Source organism: Anguilla anguilla, chromosome 10, assembly GCF_013347855.1.
Source record: "Anguilla anguilla isolate fAngAng1 chromosome 10, fAngAng1.pri, whole genome shotgun sequence".
In the NCBI taxonomy this organism is placed as follows: domain Eukaryota; kingdom Metazoa; phylum Chordata; class Actinopteri; order Anguilliformes; family Anguillidae; genus Anguilla; species Anguilla anguilla.
The window spans coordinates 18,691,563-18,711,094 of record NC_049210.1 but is presented as its reverse complement, the minus strand read 5'-3'; the positions used below and the strand labels follow the sequence as shown (position 1 = coordinate 18,711,094).

Genomic DNA, 19,532 nt, shown 5'->3' with positions numbered 1-19,532 from the left:
AAAGGCCTGTATTAGCATAACCTGCTTTAGCAGCAAAGACCAATGCTTCACTTGCTCACTGTTGCAGAACAGTTTCAGCTCGTGGGTTGAGCAGCAGTGGGACAGTAATGCTACGTGTTTCCCAAGCGGGAGCGCTATCGATACCTCACTGATTAGAGCCAGTGGCGCAGTTTCTGCTACGGACAGCAAATTCTTTCCAGTGACTGTCACTGTGCGGTAGCTGCGCCCCTCACGGACTCATGGCCTTCAGTGAGCCCTCCCTGCCGGCCAGTTATAGTCTGATCTTTGTCAAAAGAAATTTTGAGCGGGCGGTGACGGACAAAATTAATGATAAATATTGTTTACATATTCATGAGTGCTCAAAATGACGCCTCTAAAGGAAAGAGATGTCACCGCGGAGGGTAAAAGTGATCCGGCTGTCTCGCTGATGCTGGCCGTTTGCACCTGCTTTTATTTATTTATTTATTTATTTATCTCTGAAGTCCTCCTGTCGTCAGAGTTGATGATCAGCGTGGTTCTGTTCCGGGCGCCCAAAATAGACTCCATGCCCCAGAAATTGCCGTGCTCAAACCCGGGAGACGTTTTCTGGGCCTCTGTGCTTTCCGTATCTCAGCCCGAGACCCAGGAGATCGATGTCAGAATGGCCCGGTGCATAAAAGGTTAAACATAAGGCTAACGATAATGCACAGGGACGAGCGACTGAATAAAGATATTGATTTTGATTAAGATTAGAGACAGCGCAGCACGTAACTTGTGGGTAAGCGTGTGGCAGGTAATCAAATGAACTCTCGTGGCGGACAGTTCCCCAAATGAATTGCCAATAGCAGGCACCTCCATACGAGGATTTGGGTCCCCATTTAGGCACAGTACACAAATTGAAGTTCATTGTGTCAAGAAAAACTAGCCTCGTCTGTTTCGTCACAAACATGCTATACGTACATACGTGCTGTACAAAATTGTGTTTTATGGTGCTCGCATAGAAACGCACACATATATACGCGCGTATATATGGTGACGTTGTGCCTGTTGTCTCAGTTGCCTGGTTATGTGTATTTTATTTGCCGTGCTGATGAGGCTGTGCTGTTATTATTTGCTAGCTGCTATCCATTTGCAGCATCGTTGCAGTACGTCACTGTCAGTTTGTGAAAGTTCCCATGTTTTTAGCTGGGATATGTCTTTGATTTTGTTACCAGTAATATAGGACCTTATAATATGTGTTTTTGAACCAGTAAAAATGTGTGTGGCAGTCTGCAGAAATCCCTCGAGTGGAAAAAGTTTTGCTTTGTTCACAAAAAAAGATGTCACTAGTAGTCAGAATTTTCTATTCCATTTTTTTTTCAAATTTGAAGGCCGAATAGCAATTTTGGGCCCGGCTCATTTCTGCAGCATCCCCTGTCAATTCTGCAGGGGTGACAGATGCACGCGCATCCTTAAAAAAAAAGCATGCATGCATGCAGCTACCGCTGCATTCCACTCTGCAGTCCACTAGCTTAGCCGCACGGTCGCCATGCTAAATGACAGAGCTTCTGCCCTTCACAACACCCCATTTGCTTAGCTAACGAGAGCTCAAAAAGAGAAAAATGGCCAATGCCTTTCTGTAGCATAGTTTTTCATAAAATTGTGGCAAAAGAATAAATGTTTTTCTGGCTTTTATGGTCACATAGATGAAAAATGTCTTTTTACCCGAAAAAAAAAAACTTTGTAGCCTGTCGCCAAAAATGCGTCCAGGATTCTGTTGACCGCCACACATAAATTTTTTCAGAGCAGTTTAATTTATCCCACAGTGCGAAAAAGCGGTCGCTTTGAAAAGCAGAATGAAAAGCGGTCGCTTTGAGCGGGACCACGTCACTGAGCCCTCCCCCGCCCCGCCCGGTCTCCCTGGTTACTCACGACGTCACCTTTTCCGCAGCTCCCATGGCGGCGTTCCGGAAAAGAGACAAGCTGGAGAAGGATGACGTGGTGCTGGAGCGGGTCCCGCAAGGTCGGTGCCGCCGCCGTCCGCCGTCACTCCGCCCGTAACGGACACACCCCCGCTCTCTCCCCACACAGAGGCGGGCGAGCGCGTATCCCTGCTGCCGCGGTGGCCTTAACCTTTACGTCTGTCCGTTTGTCCGTCAGACGAGCCCCTGCCCAGACAGAACACTCAGGACCAGGCGGCCGAAGACATCCTGGACAAGTACAGGAACATCAAGCGCATCAGCCCCGGCGAGAGAGCCGCCGCCGCCTCGTACGACAGCCAGGGTGAGCGCATACGTACCCGCATACACACGCAGGTACACACACATGCACACACACACGCAGGTACACACACATGCACACACACGCAGGTACACACACACACGCACACACACACAGGTACACTCATATACACACACACAACCACTTACGCACGCGCACACACACACACACACCCATATGCACTCATATACACACACACAACCGCTTCCGCACGCGCGCGCACACACACACACACACACACACCCATATGCACTCATATACACACACACAACCACTTCCGCACGCGCACACACACACACCCATATACACACATACACTCACACACACAACCGCTTCCGCACGCACACACACACACACACACACACACACAGGCACACACACATGCATGGGCACGTGTACACACACTCACACACACTGCCTCTGCTATTTGGCTTCTGAGGTATTCTTTACTGTGTTGCATTTGTACGTTGTCTGCTATTTTCCTTTTTACCAACTGTATGTATAACTAAGTGAATGTTCCTGTCTCACCTCACACCCAATTTCATTATTTTATCTTTTAATGCAAATACTGTAAACACTTTGTGACGGTGGTCTTTTGTGTGTGTGTGTAGAGGCCTGTGGAGGAGAAGGAGAGAGTGTTCACGACTCCCCCAGAGAGGAGGTTCTGCAGAACATCTCCACAGACGACCTGCCCGACTCCGCCAGCCAGACAGCCCACCCTCAGGATTCCAAGTTCTCCTTCAGGTTCGCTGTGTGTGTGTGTGTGTGTGTGTTCGTGTTTGTGCGTATGTGTGCCTGATCGTGTGTGAGTATCGGGGCTGGGGGGGATATTACAGTGTGAGTGTTTGGGGGGGGCAGCCAGTACTACCACTGTGAAGCTGATCTGACAGTGCTGTTCATGCTGCTGTTCATGCTTTCCTGTTTCTCTGTGGCAGTGATGCAAAGAAGAAGCTGAGACTGGCCCTGTGCTCTGCGGACTCTGTGGTCTACCCCATCACGTTCCCTGCCTCCACCCGAAACGGCCTTCCTGACCACGGCGACCATGAAGGTACGGCAAACTGGCTGTGGTTAGCCCTCTGTTTATTCTGCCTACCACCACTACACTGCACTGCGCTGAGCCGTACTGCACCACACTGCTTCATACTGATTCACACTGAGCCCCACTGCTTCATACTGATTCACACTGAGCCCCACTGCTTCATACTGATTCACACTGAGCCCCACTGCATCATACTGATTCACACTGAGCCCCACTGCATCATACTGATTCACACTGAGCACCACTGCTTCATACTGATTCACGCTGAGCCCCACTGCTTCATACTGATTCACACTGAGCCCCACTGCATCATACTGATTCACACTGAGCACCACTGCTTCATACTGATTCACGCTGAGCCACACTGCTTCATACTGCTTCACGCTGAGCCACACTGCTTCATACTGATTCACACTGAGCCACACTGCTTCATACTGATTCACGCTGAGCCACACTGCATTATACTGCTTCACGCTGAGCCACACTGCTTCATACTGATTCACACTGAGCCACACTGCTTCATACTGATTCACACTGAGCCACACTGCTTCATACTGATTCACGCTGAGCCACACTGCTTCATACTGATTCACACTGAGCCCCACTGCTTCATACTGATTCACACTGAGCCCCACTGCTTCATACTGATTCACACTGAGCCACACTGCTTCATACTGGACTCTGTGTCTGTAACCTAGTTCCTCATGGAACTCAGTGTCTGTAACTTGCTTTTTAATGGGACTCCGTGTCTGTGACGCACTTCCTGATGGAACTCAGTTTCTGTCACTCGCTTTCTGATGTGACTCTGTGTCTGTGATGCACTTCCTGATAACTCAGTGTTAACTCACTTCCTGATGGAAGTCATTGCCTGACCCCTGCTTCCTGTCTCCTTCCTAGACAACGAGATCGTGTGCTTCCTGAAGGTGCAGCTGGCGGAAGCCATCAACCTGCAGGACAAGAGCCAGATGGCCCAGATCCAGGAGACCACGCGCTGTGTCAGCCGCTTCGACGCCCGCACCTGCAGGAAGCTGCTGGCCGCCATCGCCGACGACTACAGGTACCCACAATCCCATGGGAAGCGGAGCAGGTGCTCCTGAAAGACCAGAACAGGAGTGTCTAGTGCCAGCACACAATTTATGTATATATGTATATATATATGTGTGTACACACACACACACAAACACTCACACACAAAGTAAGCCGATAATGTTTGGGACAAAGATATATTTTTTTCTTGATTTCGCTGTGTACTCCACAATTTTAGACTTTGAATCACACAATTGGTGGGGCTCCAATTAACCACATGTGATTGAAGTTCAGATTCTTTTTTTTATACATTTTGATTTTACCATGTAGAAATGACAGCGCTTTTTATACATAGCTCCCCCATTTCAAAGCACCATAATGTTTGGGACATATTAATGTTATGTAAATTAAAGTATTGTAGTCCTATTTAGTACTCTGTAGCATATCCTTTGCATGCAGTGACTGCTTGAAGTCTGTGATCCGTAGGCATTAGGTACTCAGTATCTTCTCTGGTGATGCTCTGCCAGGCCTGTACTGCAGCTATCTTGAGCTCCTGTTTGTTTCGGGGGCATGTTACCTTAAGTTTTCTTTTCAGCGTATGTAAAACATGTTCAGTTATATTCAGATTGGGCGAATGACTTGGCCAGTCAAAAAATTTCCCGTTTTTGTACTTGTAACTCCTTTGTTGCTTTAGCAGTATGTTTGGAATCATTGTCTTTCCATAGCATGAAGTGCCATCCAATGAGCTATTTCTGTACACTTCAGAATGAATTCTGCTGATGCTATCATTACATTACATTACATTATAGGCATTTAGCAGACGCTCTTATCCAGAGCGACGTACAACAAGTGCATAGGTTTCATGATGTAGAGCAACTATCAGCAGTTACATCATCAAAGACAAGTGAGCCACTATCTGTGGAGGGGTGCTTGGATCTTGGGCAGTCTTTTGGCTATTGCAGTTTGCTCTTACAGTCACAATGATACAAGTGAATCTTGGTCTCATCTGTCCACTAGACCTTTTTCTCGGCAGGCTCTTGTAGGTACAGTACTTCTTTGCAAACTCTAACCTGGTCATCCTACTTTTGTGGTTGACTAGTGGTTTGCATCTAGCAGTATGGCCTCTAGTTCTTTTTGTAAAGTCTTCTGCGGACAGTAGTCACTGACACATCCATGCCCGCCTCCTGAAGAGTCTTTCTGATCTGTCGGAGAGGTGTTTGGTGGTTTTTCTTCATTGTGCTGAGACTTCTTTGGTCATTAGTTCGGTCATCATCTTTTGCCTTCCAGGCCCTGTGAGCTCACCAGTGCCCTCTTCTTAATGATCTTCCAAACAGTTTATTTTGATGAGTCTACGGGTCGGTGTATGCCTCTGGCTGTTCTTCCTTATTTCACAGCCTCAAAATGGCTTCCTTGACTTTCATTGGCACAAATCTGGTCCTCGTTTTGACAAACGCCAAGAACAGGTTCTAAAGGCCATCAGAAGCCTAGAATCAAGACTAGATACTGAAAGCTCCCTCTTATACCTGCACTAAGGAAGCAATTGAACACACCTGACTAAGTGTGTCACATTTGACAAAGTGCTATCATTTCTGCACGGTGAAACCAAAATGTATAAATATATCTTTTAATAAATGCTGAGAATCTGAACTTTAATCCCATGTGAGTTGTTAGAGTAAAACTCTTAAATTGTGGAGCTCTGAGCCAAATAAAGTCTCTGTTCCAAGCATTATGGAGTGTATTGTGTACACATACCATAGCGATAAAACATAGCATTTAGCCTGAACAGTGAACTTCTAAGGTTAAGGGTTGTTTGTCTTCTTAGTTGGACCCTCTACCTGGGGTTAGCTACAGTTCAGTTCACCAACCTCCACAGCACCTTAACCGCCAGGGGTGTTTGCACCTTAGTCTCTCTCAATATGTGCTTTACCTTAGCTGATAAGCAGTGACTGCTGGCGTGCGTGCATGAGTGCACAGTTGTGTACTGGGTTTGTATGTATTTACTGTACTAAGGGATAGCATGCTTACATTTGTGTGTATGAGAGACAGTGCTTGTGATGCAGCGCCTCTTGCTCTTGCAGGAAGCGGGCGCCCTACATCGCCTACCTGACGCGGTGTCGGCAGGGCCTGCAGACGTCGCAGGCGCACCTGGACCGCCTCCTGCAGAGGGTGCTGCGGGACAAGGAGGTGGCCAACCGCTACTTCACCACCGTGTGCGTGCGGCTGCTGCTGGAGCAAATGGAGGCCAAGATGCAGGGCTTCATCAGAGGTGTGTGTGCGCGTGTGTGTAGGTGTGCGAGTGTGTGTGTGTGTGTGTGTGTGTGCGGGTGTGCGTGTGCGCGCGCGCGTGTGTGTGTGTGTGTGTGTGTTTGTGTTTGTGCGGGTGTGCGTGTGCGTGTGTGTGAGCATGTGTGAGGATGTGTGCATGTGTGTGTGCATGTTTGTGCATGTGTGTGCATGTGTGTTTGACCGTGTGTGTGTGTGTGTGTGTGTCTCGCTCCTATCTCTGTTTTTCTGTCTCTTGCTCCCTTTCCCTCTTTTTCTTTGTCTCTGTCTCTTGCTCGCTCTCTTTCTCTGTCTCTTTCCCTCTGTCTCTTGTTTGCTTTCTCTCTCTCTCTCTCTCCTCCGCTCTCTCCTGGCCTCTCTTTCAGAGCCTAATGTCTTCTCACGCTTTACATTTTTCAAATGCATTTTCTAGCGTGGGTGACTTCTTCATAATAACGCGCGCTCGCTTTCTCTCTCGCTCCCTCTCTGCATCACTCCTGTCTTTTCTATTAATGCTAAGCGCTGCCTAGGGCAGCTGCGCCGGAAAGATCATCAGGAGATTTACATTTACTGTTGTCATTTAACTTTATATCATCAGTTAAATTCATTTTAATTTCACAGTGGGAAAAAAAAAAGAAAACGTCAATGAGAACCGGCGAATGCAGCCCGGGGGAAGAGTTTAGCTACGCGCTAACCGCGCGACTTATCTGCAGCCGTTACCGGGGCCATCCCTCAAAGCTTCATTTGTCCGACCGAGGACTTTCCTTCGGTTTATATTTGCGGGCGGAACCACATTTGACGGCCTTTTAAAGAACATTTTGCGGGGTTGTTGTTAAGACAGGGGGGAGCGCTGGCTGGGAAGTAACCTTTTTAATGTGAATATTAATTCTGCGGAAACGGCAGCGCGGCGTAAAACTGGGCTTCCTGAAAGAGCGCGGCTTCCTGTACCCTCCCGCGGAAAGCCGCGCCGGCGCTCGGCGACGCGCTCGCTCGGCCCGCCCCCCCCCGAGCTCCTGGCTTCCCGTGCCGCTGCCCGGAGTCATGTGACCCGGCCAGCGCGCCTCTCTGGCCGAGGAGACGCTCTAGGGGGCACCAGACCCCCGCGCCTGTCCACGGGCTCTTCACGCAGAGCGCTTTATTCAAAACGCATTTTAGTTTTTATATATTTATTATGTTTTTATTTACTTAATATTTTGTATTTATTCAACCAAGTCGGTGGACTGAGATCTCTGTTGTTTGCCTCTGGTGATGCTAACCTAAATAAGGTGATAGGGTTGATTTGTGCTAGATGCAACAACAGAAAGATATCGAAGCGGACTGTGGCACTGTCAGATGGCATTTATTCAGTTCGCTCTTGAGAGACTGCAGAAAAAAAAAAAACCTTGCACGTCCCCTTGTGGCATCCAAAGATTAACTTAAAATAGTCATTCTCATCTGTTTTTGTAGTTATAAAATTGAGCTGGAATTTGTAGAGAGACAAAACCATCAGAACATATCTGTAAAACTTGAAATACTGGAGGGGATTTTGAGCATGAAAAACATTTGAGCGTCTGTTCATAGACTGATTTGATGGCAAATTAGATAATGGTTCTGTTACAGCCAGATATATTTGTGCAGCTTCTTGACACCTCAAATGATATTGATTAAAATAATAATAATAATAATAATAATCATTTTCATAATAAGTTTGTAATTAAAGTTCAAATAATCCTTTTTTTGTAACAATTTTGGGAAAGTCAGGCAATTGATAATAAAGACATTACAGTCTATAAAAATTATAATGAACATATTCCTCGTTACAACAGTTAATGGTCCCATCAGAGTACAAGATCACCATAAATACGAAAGTACGACAGGTTATTGCAGGGATGGGAATTACACGATACACGCATAACACTTTGAGCCACTCCGGGTTTTATAGAAACAGGTGTTAGTGCCCTGAATGGAAATAGCCTGTTGATGGTCGACTGTATCCTGCTTACGGTGAGGCCTGGACCGTATTATAAATGTTATATAAATCTTGAAGGAACAGTAAAACTCAATGCTGTGATTGGTCAGTTCAGGGATTTCTCATCCCGGGAGGCGGGTCTGTGGGCGGGGTTCCACGCTCTGAGTGACACGCCATGCCTCTGTGCCCCCCCGCCCGTCCAGCGTTCCAGGGGTGCACGGCGGCCGACGACAAGACGGCGTCGGTGGAGGACTTCCTGCGCTACCTGTACGGCGCCATGGCGAACGACGCCATCTGGCAGTACGCCAGCGAGGAGCAGCTGCAGGACGCGCAGGCGGCCATCGAGCGCAGCGTCATGAACCGCATCTTCAAGCTGGCCTTCTACCCCAACCAGGACGGGGACGTCCTCAGAGACCAGTACGGCCCCGCCCCGACCCTTAACCCCCGACCCCTGACCCCTAACCCACCCGCACTGAACCGTGATCTCAGCGCAGGCGCCCACATCGACCCCGTCCGTGGACACACGTGCATGCACACAAATATCGCACACAACACACACACACACACGCACACACACACAGTCTGGTCTGGTCTTAGTCCTCACCCATGTGAAAAAAGTATACTAAGTGTGCATGATATAAACTTTAATTATACTTCAAGTATTCTTAAGTATAAAATAGTATAGTACTACAACTGTAATATTTGTATTAGTCACATGGTCACATGGGCATTCTCTACAACGCACCGGCAACATCTGCACAGAATCTCTATTAAATCCTGGTGGTTATTGCAAGATTACGTGCTCGATGAGTCCATATATGTATTTGTACTTTGTGCAGATGTTTGGACGAGTCGATATCTTAAAACATGGACCCAGTTTTAAGTTGCTAACAGCCTCCTGTAGTATTCCCTATTTTCTTTGTATCACCGTAAAATAGACATTTTTATTTATTTGTTAACCTTACAATTTCTTTATTGAGAATAGCTTTTAAAAAAAAAAAAAAAAAAAAACATTGGGATTGTTTGGCTTGCTGTGCAGTATATATTGTTTGTTTTACGACCTATCAACATCTTGAGGGTCATTTTAGTGGTCGTTTGAAAGGCTGATGTGGGTCCCGGGTGCAATTTTACAGCTGCATCACGACAGCCCATCTCTTTCAGGGTCTTACAGGAACACATTCAGCGCCTCTCCAAAGTGGTGACAGCCAATCACAAGGCTCTTCAGATTCCAGAGGTAAGACTCTCTGACCAATAGGAAGCAGTGATGCATTTTGGTTACGGATCTGTATCGTCTGTGTTACCAAAACGGTGTGTATTCAGAACTTGGTCCTTTGTACCTCATCTGAGGTTCTTTTGTAAATTTCCAGCTATAAATTCCAGCTGTAAATTTCCAGATAATGCTTAGCAACCATTTCTCTGAGTATCTTTATAAGTTTGTTAAGAAGTAGAAAATGTGTCCCATTTTGATACTGTGCGCTGTTCTCAGAATTTCGTTTTAATAGAAAAGAGGCGTTCTGTTTGAGATGAGTTATTCATTTGCTTTGGCGTGTTTGGTTACTTTTGCTTTCCCATAATTTCCCATAATTAATTTCAGGTGTTAGCAGAAATACTTATGAATGTCATAAATCCTGTTTAACTTGGATATCTGTGAAAATAACATGTAAAGAAAAAAAAAAGAAGCTTCAAATGTAATGGGTTTAGTTCATCAGCGAATGGTGTGTCAGACGAGTTCTGGGCCCGCAGCAGCTGCGGTGCTAACAGAGCGCTAGCCTGAGGTGTGTGCAGGTGTCTTTGGGCTGGGTATTAATTCCGTTCCTCTTGTTAACACCCCTGCCTATACTGTCGCCCAGGCAACGCCACCAGCAGCAGCTGAAATGCCACTTTTGTTTTCCTAAAATTAAAAGCGATTTTTATTATAAAATAAGACCCAAACAGTGCAGTGGCGTGCGGTTTTTGAAATATTAATTTTTTTCCCCCCTCACTTTTTGAATCACATTTTCAGCTTTAGCCTGAAGTGTTGTGGTTCTTCCAATTCTATAGAGTCCATAAAAATTATCATTATTTTTTTTAAATGACATTTCTGTGACAATGGGGGCTGTTTTTTAAGTCTTTAAATTCTAGAAATGTTCCTTAAATATGAAAGGGTTGGTGTGGGGCGAGGGAGTGGATTGGAGGGAAGAGGGCAGTTTTAGGCAGCGCTCCAGACGCAGACACATTAAGGTGCGTGTTTAAGATGGCCCGTACATTCCAGGGGAGACCCGGTGCGTTTATGGAGTGTGGCTGGCCTGGATTTATTGGGACCGGAGGAGCGCATTTTTCTACTCGTGTGCACAAGTTCATTAAACCCGGGGCCAGATTTATAGAGAGGCGCATCTCGGGTAATTAATAAAGGGGACCGTCGCGTCGCCCCCGCCCCGCTCCCGCAGCCGTGTTTCAGCCGCGCCTCGCTGTCGCGACGCGCCGCCCCCTCAAAGAAACGAAAAAAAGACATCCGCGTTTGAAAAGAAACAAATTTTCCTTCATTTACTGCGGGGGGGGGTGGATGAAGAGATCTTATTGGCCAAGCCAGGAATACGCCATTTTGAAGGCCGACGGCCTGTTCGTGTGCGGAAGTGACGTGTAGTTGGGTGAATGGCAGGCTTTCCCAAACTTTTTTTCTGTGCGACCCCAAATGAATGTTAACAAGTTTCCGCGATCCCAACACCCTGCCCACACGCACGACTCGTTCCGAACGACATCGTTTAGCCGTGACTCATTACCTTACTATAGTTGGGTTGTCATTTTTGACACGTAGTAGCCTACGTTCACATATTTTAAAGAGAAAAAAAAAAATTTCTTTTTTTTACTGTTTTACTATTTTCCCCCAAATTTCAGACGACCCCTTTCCTCAAATCAGGCGACTGCACACGGGAGCCCAGTTTGGGAACCCCCCTGGTGTACGGTCTTCACATGTCACATGTCATAGATATTTGACTGGTACTTGGTACCGTTGCCTATTTGAAAGCACTTTTGCTGGACAGGTGGAACTGTGTAATCGTGTGTGACGTTCTGTGACGTGTATCCGCGTGCGCTTTGCCTGTGACTCAGGTGTACCTGAAGGAGGCTCCGTGGCCGTCTGCGCAGTCGGAGATCCGGACGATCAGCGCGTACAAGACACCGCGGGACAAGGTGCAGTGCATCCTGCGCATGTGCTCCACCATCATGAACCTGCTGAGCCTGGCCAACGAGGACTCGGTGCCCGGCGCCGACGACTTCGTCCCTGTGCTCGTCTTCGTGCTTATAAAGGTGAGCCTCGGACGCACGCACACGCACACACACACTAACACACACATGCGCACACACGCACAGACACACATCCCCACACAAAAAGCAACACAGACATGTCATAACATGCACAACGTAACACACGTACACACAAGCATCGGCGCACACACATACACACAAAAAGGAGCACGCACATATGTGGCATTACATGCACAAAGTAACACGTGCGTACACAAAAAGGAATACACACACGTCATAACATGCACAAGGTAACACACACACACACACAAAGAGAACACACACATAACTGTCATAGCATGCACAAGGTAACACACATACACACTCATGCGCACATAAGCACATTCATTTTGTGCACAAGCTACAAGCTTGCAAAGGCACATACAGAAACACGCGTAGAACATATAGATAGAGAGACGCACATTATTTAAACACACACACACACACACACACAAGCGTGCGCACACACACAGTTGCGTAAGAACGTTGCAAAGATGTTGGTTTTCCGACTGCTAGCAGTCAGACACAGCCGCCCCGTCCACGGCTGTTTTCCTAACCGATAATGAACGCGATGGATTTTAAAGAGCGTTTAACATGCAGTTGGTTACGATGTGCATTTTTTGCGCAAGGGCTGTCAGTCAGTTATTTTTTTTATGCCATTAATTAATCCACAAATTAATCAGTTCGCTTTTAATTACGGCGGCGTTTCATATCAGCGAGTTTGACAGAGGGCTCCGCGCTGAAACAGCATTTTTTTCTCCCCGCCAGAGCGACGCCAGCGTTATTAGTCCAGGAGCGTCCGGGTTTAAAAAAGAATCCTTGAGACCGTAACGGGCTGACATGTGTTAAGTGTTTTTCCATTAACCTGACGAAAGCAAACAAAAATTAGCGGAAATGCACGTTTGGACGAAAACGCGTTACTTTTTTATCAAAAAACGAGGCGCGGGTATTTTTGCTCGCGTCTGTCGTTCGCTGCGTTGTGTTGTAAGAGAGGGAGAATTTGCGTAAATGTGCACGCGTGTGGTTTATGACAGTATGCATGAAGTGCGTGTGTGTTGTGTATGTATGTATTGTATATGTATGTATGTATGTACTGCTGCACAGACATAAATTCACATACATGCAAAGATGATACAAGCGTACATATGTGTGGCTTCCAGCCATTAACTCCCTCCCTCTCCCCCTCCCCCCCTTTTGTCCAACCCCCCCCCACCCCACCCCACCCCCCCTTAGGCAAACCCGCCCTGCCTGCTGTCCACCATTCAGTACATCAATAATTTCTACGCCAGTCGGCTGAGTGGGGAGGAGTGCTATTGGTGGATGCAGTTCACCGCAGCGGTGGAATTCATTAAAACCATCGACGACCGCAAGTGATGCAGAACTGCCACCTGTACGAGCTGCCACCCGACCAACTGCTCCAGGACCGCGCCCACGTACCCCCCCCACCCTCCCACCCCCCCTCCCCCGCTCACACCTGTACCCCGATTTGTCACTCTGTATTGTATAGCTGTACATAGAGTAAGAGACATTTTAGTATCAAAGAGTATATCGTAATAACAAAAGCAAGGAAAGAAAAAGTTGGTTTTACAAGGAACAACCATGAATGATGAATTGCCTCTCTCTTCTCTCTCTCTCTCTCTCCCTCCCCTTTCCCTCTCCGAGCAGTTTGGGTGCTGCATTAAAAGATCCTGAAAAGGATCATTATGAATATGATTTAAAATTAATATTTAATCCAGTTTTTTTTAAAAAGGGACCAGAATTCTACAGGCAGTTTGTGGGTTCTTTTACTACCTGCAAGCGCTAAACATTCTCCTTCCCCAGACAACGCAGACCACGAACGGAAGCGGCCACAGTATCCGCCTGTTAAAACGGAGGGTGCTTGCTCTCCGGTCAGATCGAACGCGCAGGGTTAACTTCTGGTTCATTTCTACAGCACATCGAGCTGAACGGCGACCGCAAACCTTGTTTTTCTTTTCCTTTTTTTTTTTTTTTCCCCAGCGAGAGCCAATAAGGCAGCCGCACTGTCTCTTTTTCGAATCGCACGGAAGCACACGCCAGCCATTTGCGTAGCTGGACCGTTTGTTTTACGGAACGTAACGAGCTTGTAAAAGGTAATTTTGCTCATCTTTAAAAAAAAAAAAAAAACAAACAAACAGAGAAAACAATACTTCCCAACTGGACAGAAAGGCCCTTGTCTTTAGATCTGTCTGCATATGTTATTTACTGCTCTCTGTTTAAAGCTTTATTGATATTTTCCTTTGGAGAAAAAAAAAAACACATTAAAATGTTGCTGCTTGTATTAAGATACCGGGCAGAGTGATGATGAGGAGGGCGGATGATTTGGGCTGTGAGAGAGAGAACAATCCTGTTACCAAGTAGAGCGCGATGACACTTTTCAGTGGGTAAGAAGTACAGGAGAAACAGATGCGTCGTCGGGTTGCTTTCGACGGTCAGTATTGCGGTGTCAGTGCCTTGCCGGGGAAAGGGTCGCGTTAGTGCCGGGCTGGCGTGCGGAGGGCTCTTCGGCGGTCCGTGGCACGCCACCGACGGCGTGCTGCGCCGCCCGCGGCTAGCGCGTTTCACCGCCGCTCTTCCTCTCCGTTTCCCTCGTTCTTCGCGGGGTTTTCCGAAGGTCGGCCGACCCCGGGATCGGGTCTTCGCCCGCACGGGAAGCGTGCGTCCAGCGCGGACGGGACGGCGTCCCTGATCCCCTCCCCCCCCCGCCAGCCGCCGCCGCCACCCCATAGACGCGTCGCTGAGGCTACCTCAAGAGAACAAAATCCATCTGAAGCGTCGGGGAATCTCGGCTTGCGGCCTAGCTCATGAATACGAATGTATAGATGTATTATAGACTTTATTTATTGGTTTGCTTTTTGGGGGGGAGGGACTGGGCCGTGGCGAATAACTGAGCCGTGTAAATCGGCGTGAGTGTTAGAGTAGGCTGTGGGCGGACACTGGTGACCTCTTTCAGAGAACAGAGAAAGCTGGCCACAGCCTGCGTTGCAGTACCTTTCAGCATCTCCTCAGCTTAACTTGTGAGACCCCAGGCACCCTATTACCAGACTGAAACAAAAGTGTTCCTTTTCTTCTTCTTCTAGCCGGTTAGTTCCTGGTCCTGGGCACCGCAAATACAAACTCATTAATTTGGCTCGTATCTGTCACCTCAAAGCTGCATTTTACTTGGCTCCGTTAGTGCTGGTCATTTGATCCGAAGGAGCTTTTTAATTTGCTCACAAACAAAAAAAAAAAATTAAATAAATAAATGCAGTGTAATTGCACCTGTAATATCCAGGATGTAAATACATCAATGAAAAAAACCAAACGAACAAAAACGAAAAAAAAAAAAACGCAGTCGGTTCGTTTAACTCTACCTCCTTACGGCTTAATGAAAGGGACTGTTAAAAGTGGTTGTACACTGTTGTTTCTGTTATATTTCTCTCATTTAAAAAAAAAAAAGAAGGGATGGGATTCTGTATTTCTCTTTTTTCTTCCCTAGTCCTTTAAAAGTTGAAGTTGAGCGGGGCTGCTCAGCCAAACAAAAAAAAATGGCAGCCATCCATGTTCTAGTTGCAGCTATTACAAGGCAAGAACGCAGTTTCCAATGTTAAAATATGCACTTTGCTACTCGCTTATGTATTGTATGTCTACAGATGTATTTTCTAAGCAGTTTTCCCCATTTTATATTTAATCAAAATATCACAAAAAAAAGCCAATAAAATATCCAAAACACTGTGACTGTTAACTGACAGTGACTTGTGTGTGAGGGTTATGAAAGATGGTGGCCCTCAGATGGTCATATGCTGGCCAATTCGAAGGTCACCCACCAGTTGCAATACCTTGTGGGTAGCTTCTGGCCAAACAAATACTCATTCGCTTCCCTGGCTAGTGACACGATCCACATTAAAATAGAAGTACATCTTGCCCACCAGTTGGCAGTGCAGTTGCCGGTCTGGTTGTTCACCAAAAGGTCCATCGGTTGACCTTTTGCTCTGTTTAAAAAAAAAAAAAAAATTTTTTTGGTCATTATTAATGCAGTGCCATCGTGAAACTACATTCCCAAGGGCAATTCTTCTTTTCTGATCGAGTCAGCTGTTAGCAGGGCACTGTGGTGGGCAGTCGAGACTGAATGCTGCCTGTTTCGAACTGAATGGGTGGATTCCCTCCATTCCTGATAGGGTGAATTTCCCTCCTTGGCTCGCAAGTCTTTTTCCATTCGCTACCTTTTCTTCTGAATAAAGACATATCAAAAAAACCTATGCCAAATTTAGCTTTTTTGTTTTTACTTTCTAGATTTTATTTATTATTTTTAAAGGTATGTACATGCCACGGTCTTGGTTCGTTTAGGAGTAAATTGGTATTCCTTTCTCATGCTGAATGTTTGAAGCGGTCGTTTTAATCTGCGTTTTCTTGGATTGCCGGCAGATTTATCTGAGACACTAGTAGAAAGAAGAAAAATAAATTGTGAGGATTACCTTCCACTGGGATAAACAGTAATGGCTTTGAGCTCAAGGCAAGCATATCAGTTGATCAGTGTGCATTTTTCGACTAATAGGTGCTTAGCCGTGAAATACTCATATTATAGCGTAGCGCCTGTGACATTAACAGTAGTATCATAGATTCAGGCAATTAGATGCTTTAGCTTAGTTCCTGACCTGTCTTGCTTTTTTTGTTCAATCGATTTAAATCGGACGCGGCTACAAAAAAAGACAGACATGCCAACATCCGCAAAACAATCCTTTAAACGGGAATAAGTTCAGAAGCTTATTTTTTTAGATGTAAATTGTCCTTAGTGTTTTGGAAGGGGCCTGTTTGAACACTGCGTTTTATTCAATAAAAGAGACCCTTGCTGTAGAAAAAAAAAACAATTCAAGTGACACGCTCCAGATTTCATTCCATGGGGGAAAAAAATGTGAATATGTCTTTTAGGGGCATTTAAACACTGTTGTATATCTTATATGAATTGTGACCTCTTAACTAACTAATCGCCAAAGTGAAACCATTTGGAGCAATCACACATCCGTGTGTATAATCTAGATTCAGTCTGGTTCTGTGATGAGTTGTGTTTTCAGTGAAAGGTTTCCAGACCTTTTGCCCTTAGTCGTCAGTAGTTCATCCCTTGTAAAAGCATTGCTACTGCATCCTAAACAATTTTTAAGCCTAATTCAGACACATTTTGGCTAAATTCATGTTCTGATAAAGTGCTTGCACTTTCTAGAACCCAATGAGAAAGATTTGTCCAAACCATGTTGAAACCTGTTTATGTGTACAGTAGTGTGAATACAGGCCTCAGTAGTAAGCTCCTAAATTTTGGTGCCAGTCTGGAGAGAAAGCTCTGCTGTCCGTCTGTCTACTCTGGGACGGGCGAGATGGACAACCAGCAAATTCACATGAAAAAACTTGCACAATGTGGCATAGGTGGAGGGAGGAGGGGTGTTCTGTCTTTAATGTGATTAATGTATTATATTATTCTATAAAAAATTAAAAACAAAGTTGATCTCCCTTTTTCGCTTGCTTTTTGTGCTGTTTGAATCGAGTTTCTCACGCATTTGTCTCTCGAATGATTGGATGATCACGGCAGTGACAATTACATGGCCACCAACAATAAAATGCCCCCTGTCGCCATTTAAAGTCTTTCAGCTGTAATCCCTTGTGGACAACAAGAGGCGTAAGCACTCTGTTTCTTTTTGTTTTTTTTTTTACTGTCCACGCTTCTGTGTGGTATGTCTTGTGTAGGTCTGTACCTCTGGTGGTGTTTGCTTGCCATTTTAAGTATACCTTTTCAAAGTCACTTCAACAATTGCCTCAACTCTAAAAAACCTGGTACGTACAGACCACTTTGACGACCACTAAAATTCCACCCAAAAAAAATATTTCTCAAAAATCATTTTGCATGAAATATTCTGTAATTAATACTGGAGAGGATTTTTGGGTGCTTGCTCTTTCACTTAGAATAAGGTCTGGGTTTCTCTTTTTCTTTTTTGCCTGATGATGTCCATGGGCAAACATTAGGGCTGTTATTCTGTCGTGATCTAACTAGTTCCAGAGTAATGGCCCGAAAAGTATCCTTTCTAGAATATACCCAGACTCCTAAGTCACTTATAATGTGAACCCCTTAAGCGTACTATTTTTTTCTGTATGAATAAAAAGCCAGAGCGAGATATTCCCTCGGTCGGGTTGCACACACTCAGTCATGCACACTTTGTGTTCGTATCGGGCACTTTCCCACTCCCTGTGGGGGCAGCACTGGCGTATACATTTTGCAATGTCTTTCCTTGTAAGTGAAACGGAGCACACTGGGTTTGCCAAATTCTGAATGGACGCACATTGCCGTTAGGTTACCGTGCCTTTTTTTAACATGCTTAACAACCAGCCAGAGAGAACTAGTTAGAGCCGTTTCTCTGTAGATCTACGTTGGGGTTAAAGGTCCTTTTAAAAAGCCAAAGGCAAGCTTGACACCATTGCTGCTGTTTTCTTTATTTGACCGTAATGGCCCGTCCAGAATGATGCGTGCAACCAGAGTTGCGCCAAATTAAGATGCATATTAAGATGTGTATACCACTAGCACAAAATCTGTTGCTGATTTTTTTTCCATGAAAAAACTGCATGTACCATTGATATGTCCATAGTAACCTATAAACTCTCCTGTGGTCATTCCAGCTGGTTCAAACAATGCCAGTGTGTTTCCTAACATCACGGCTAGTGCACTTGATGTTGATGTTCATGAAATCCAGGGGGAAGTGTTGGTAATTGGGTGTGTTTTCAGTCGCCACTGTAAGAAATGCCTTTTACATTTTTTGAAATAACAAGCATTTGCTAACCAAAAAAGGCATCTTAAGATACAAGTGGTGTCTCAAGCATGTGCGCTAAGTGACTATGGGAGGACTGCAAATTACTGGCCTCTGTTCCACTTCAGCTATTATGGACAGCCTCTCGGTCTGAAGAAGGTGCTGCTTTCTTCATCCCTGCATTTAGGTGCTTCTTTGTGTAAATGGACTGATTAAAGTGTATTTTCTTGCTTTAGATGACAAATCCCTGGATGCCTTGTTGACTGCCATTGTAAACCCTGCAGGTTTTTTGAGAAAGTATCTAAAATATCCTCCATTGCACAGAACAACTGAGCCAATTGAAAACCTACACTAAAAGTACCTCTTTTTATTCCAGGAACTATCCCTTTAATCGGTTTTTACTATCTGTGTGAAAGTTATGCATTTCACCGTTAAAGAGTAAATACAAAGTTTAAGACATCTCTGGCATCAAAAGATGTTGGACCCTTTGTTCATGTTTAAGTATGGCCTCAAATAATGAAAACGTCAGTCAGTCTTATAGTGAGCGTCTGCCTTGACTGTCTTTGTTTGTTGTTTGTGTCCGTCTGTTAGTGTGTCGTTGGGTCCATTTGACCACTGGCTGTATTTAACTGTGGCTTCAGTGTTGGTTTATCTCCGCATGTGTTTTACCCCATTAGCGGCGCATCCTGTTAGCCTCCTGTTAGCCTCCCTGTACTATATCTAAGTTGATAGGGGCGGGCTACCCCAGCCACTGAAATTGACATATTTCCCGCATAGCACATACCCCCTCGAGGTGTGCAGCAGTGGCTGGTAATAACCTGAGGGAAAGGTGCCACAGTACCTGCTGGGACTAAAAAAAAACTGCCTCACCTGCTCCATAGTGCCTCACAAGACAGCACTGCTGTTATCAAAATTCTGCCAAAAAAAAATGTACATATATAAAAATAATAAA

General features: G+C 45.6%; 1 protein-coding gene across 7 annotated transcripts in view; it reads left to right on the top strand.

The window, feature by feature from the left end:
• Positions 1–17,295, top strand: part of gapvd1 (GTPase activating protein and VPS9 domains 1) — a 62,620-nt gene extending 45,325 nt beyond the window's left edge. For all 7 annotated transcript variants that reach the window (XM_035436008.1, XM_035436007.1, XM_035436006.1 and 4 more), the window contains 10 exons: positions 1,910–1,981; positions 2,119–2,241; positions 2,850–2,982; positions 3,174–3,286; positions 4,175–4,334; positions 6,382–6,569; positions 8,717–8,930; positions 9,675–9,747; positions 11,601–11,798; positions 13,029–17,295. In XM_035436008.1, the coding sequence (XP_035291899.1) occupies positions 1,910–1,981; positions 2,119–2,241; positions 2,850–2,982; positions 3,174–3,286; positions 4,175–4,334; positions 6,382–6,569; positions 8,717–8,930; positions 9,675–9,747; positions 11,601–11,798; positions 13,029–13,169 (1,415 nt within the window). In that variant the 3' untranslated portion in view covers positions 13,170–17,295. The remainder of the gene's footprint in view (positions 1–1,909; positions 1,982–2,118; positions 2,242–2,849; positions 2,983–3,173; positions 3,287–4,174; positions 4,335–6,381; positions 6,570–8,716; positions 8,931–9,674; positions 9,748–11,600; positions 11,799–13,028) is intronic.
• Positions 17,296–19,532: the final 2,237 nt, after the last annotated feature.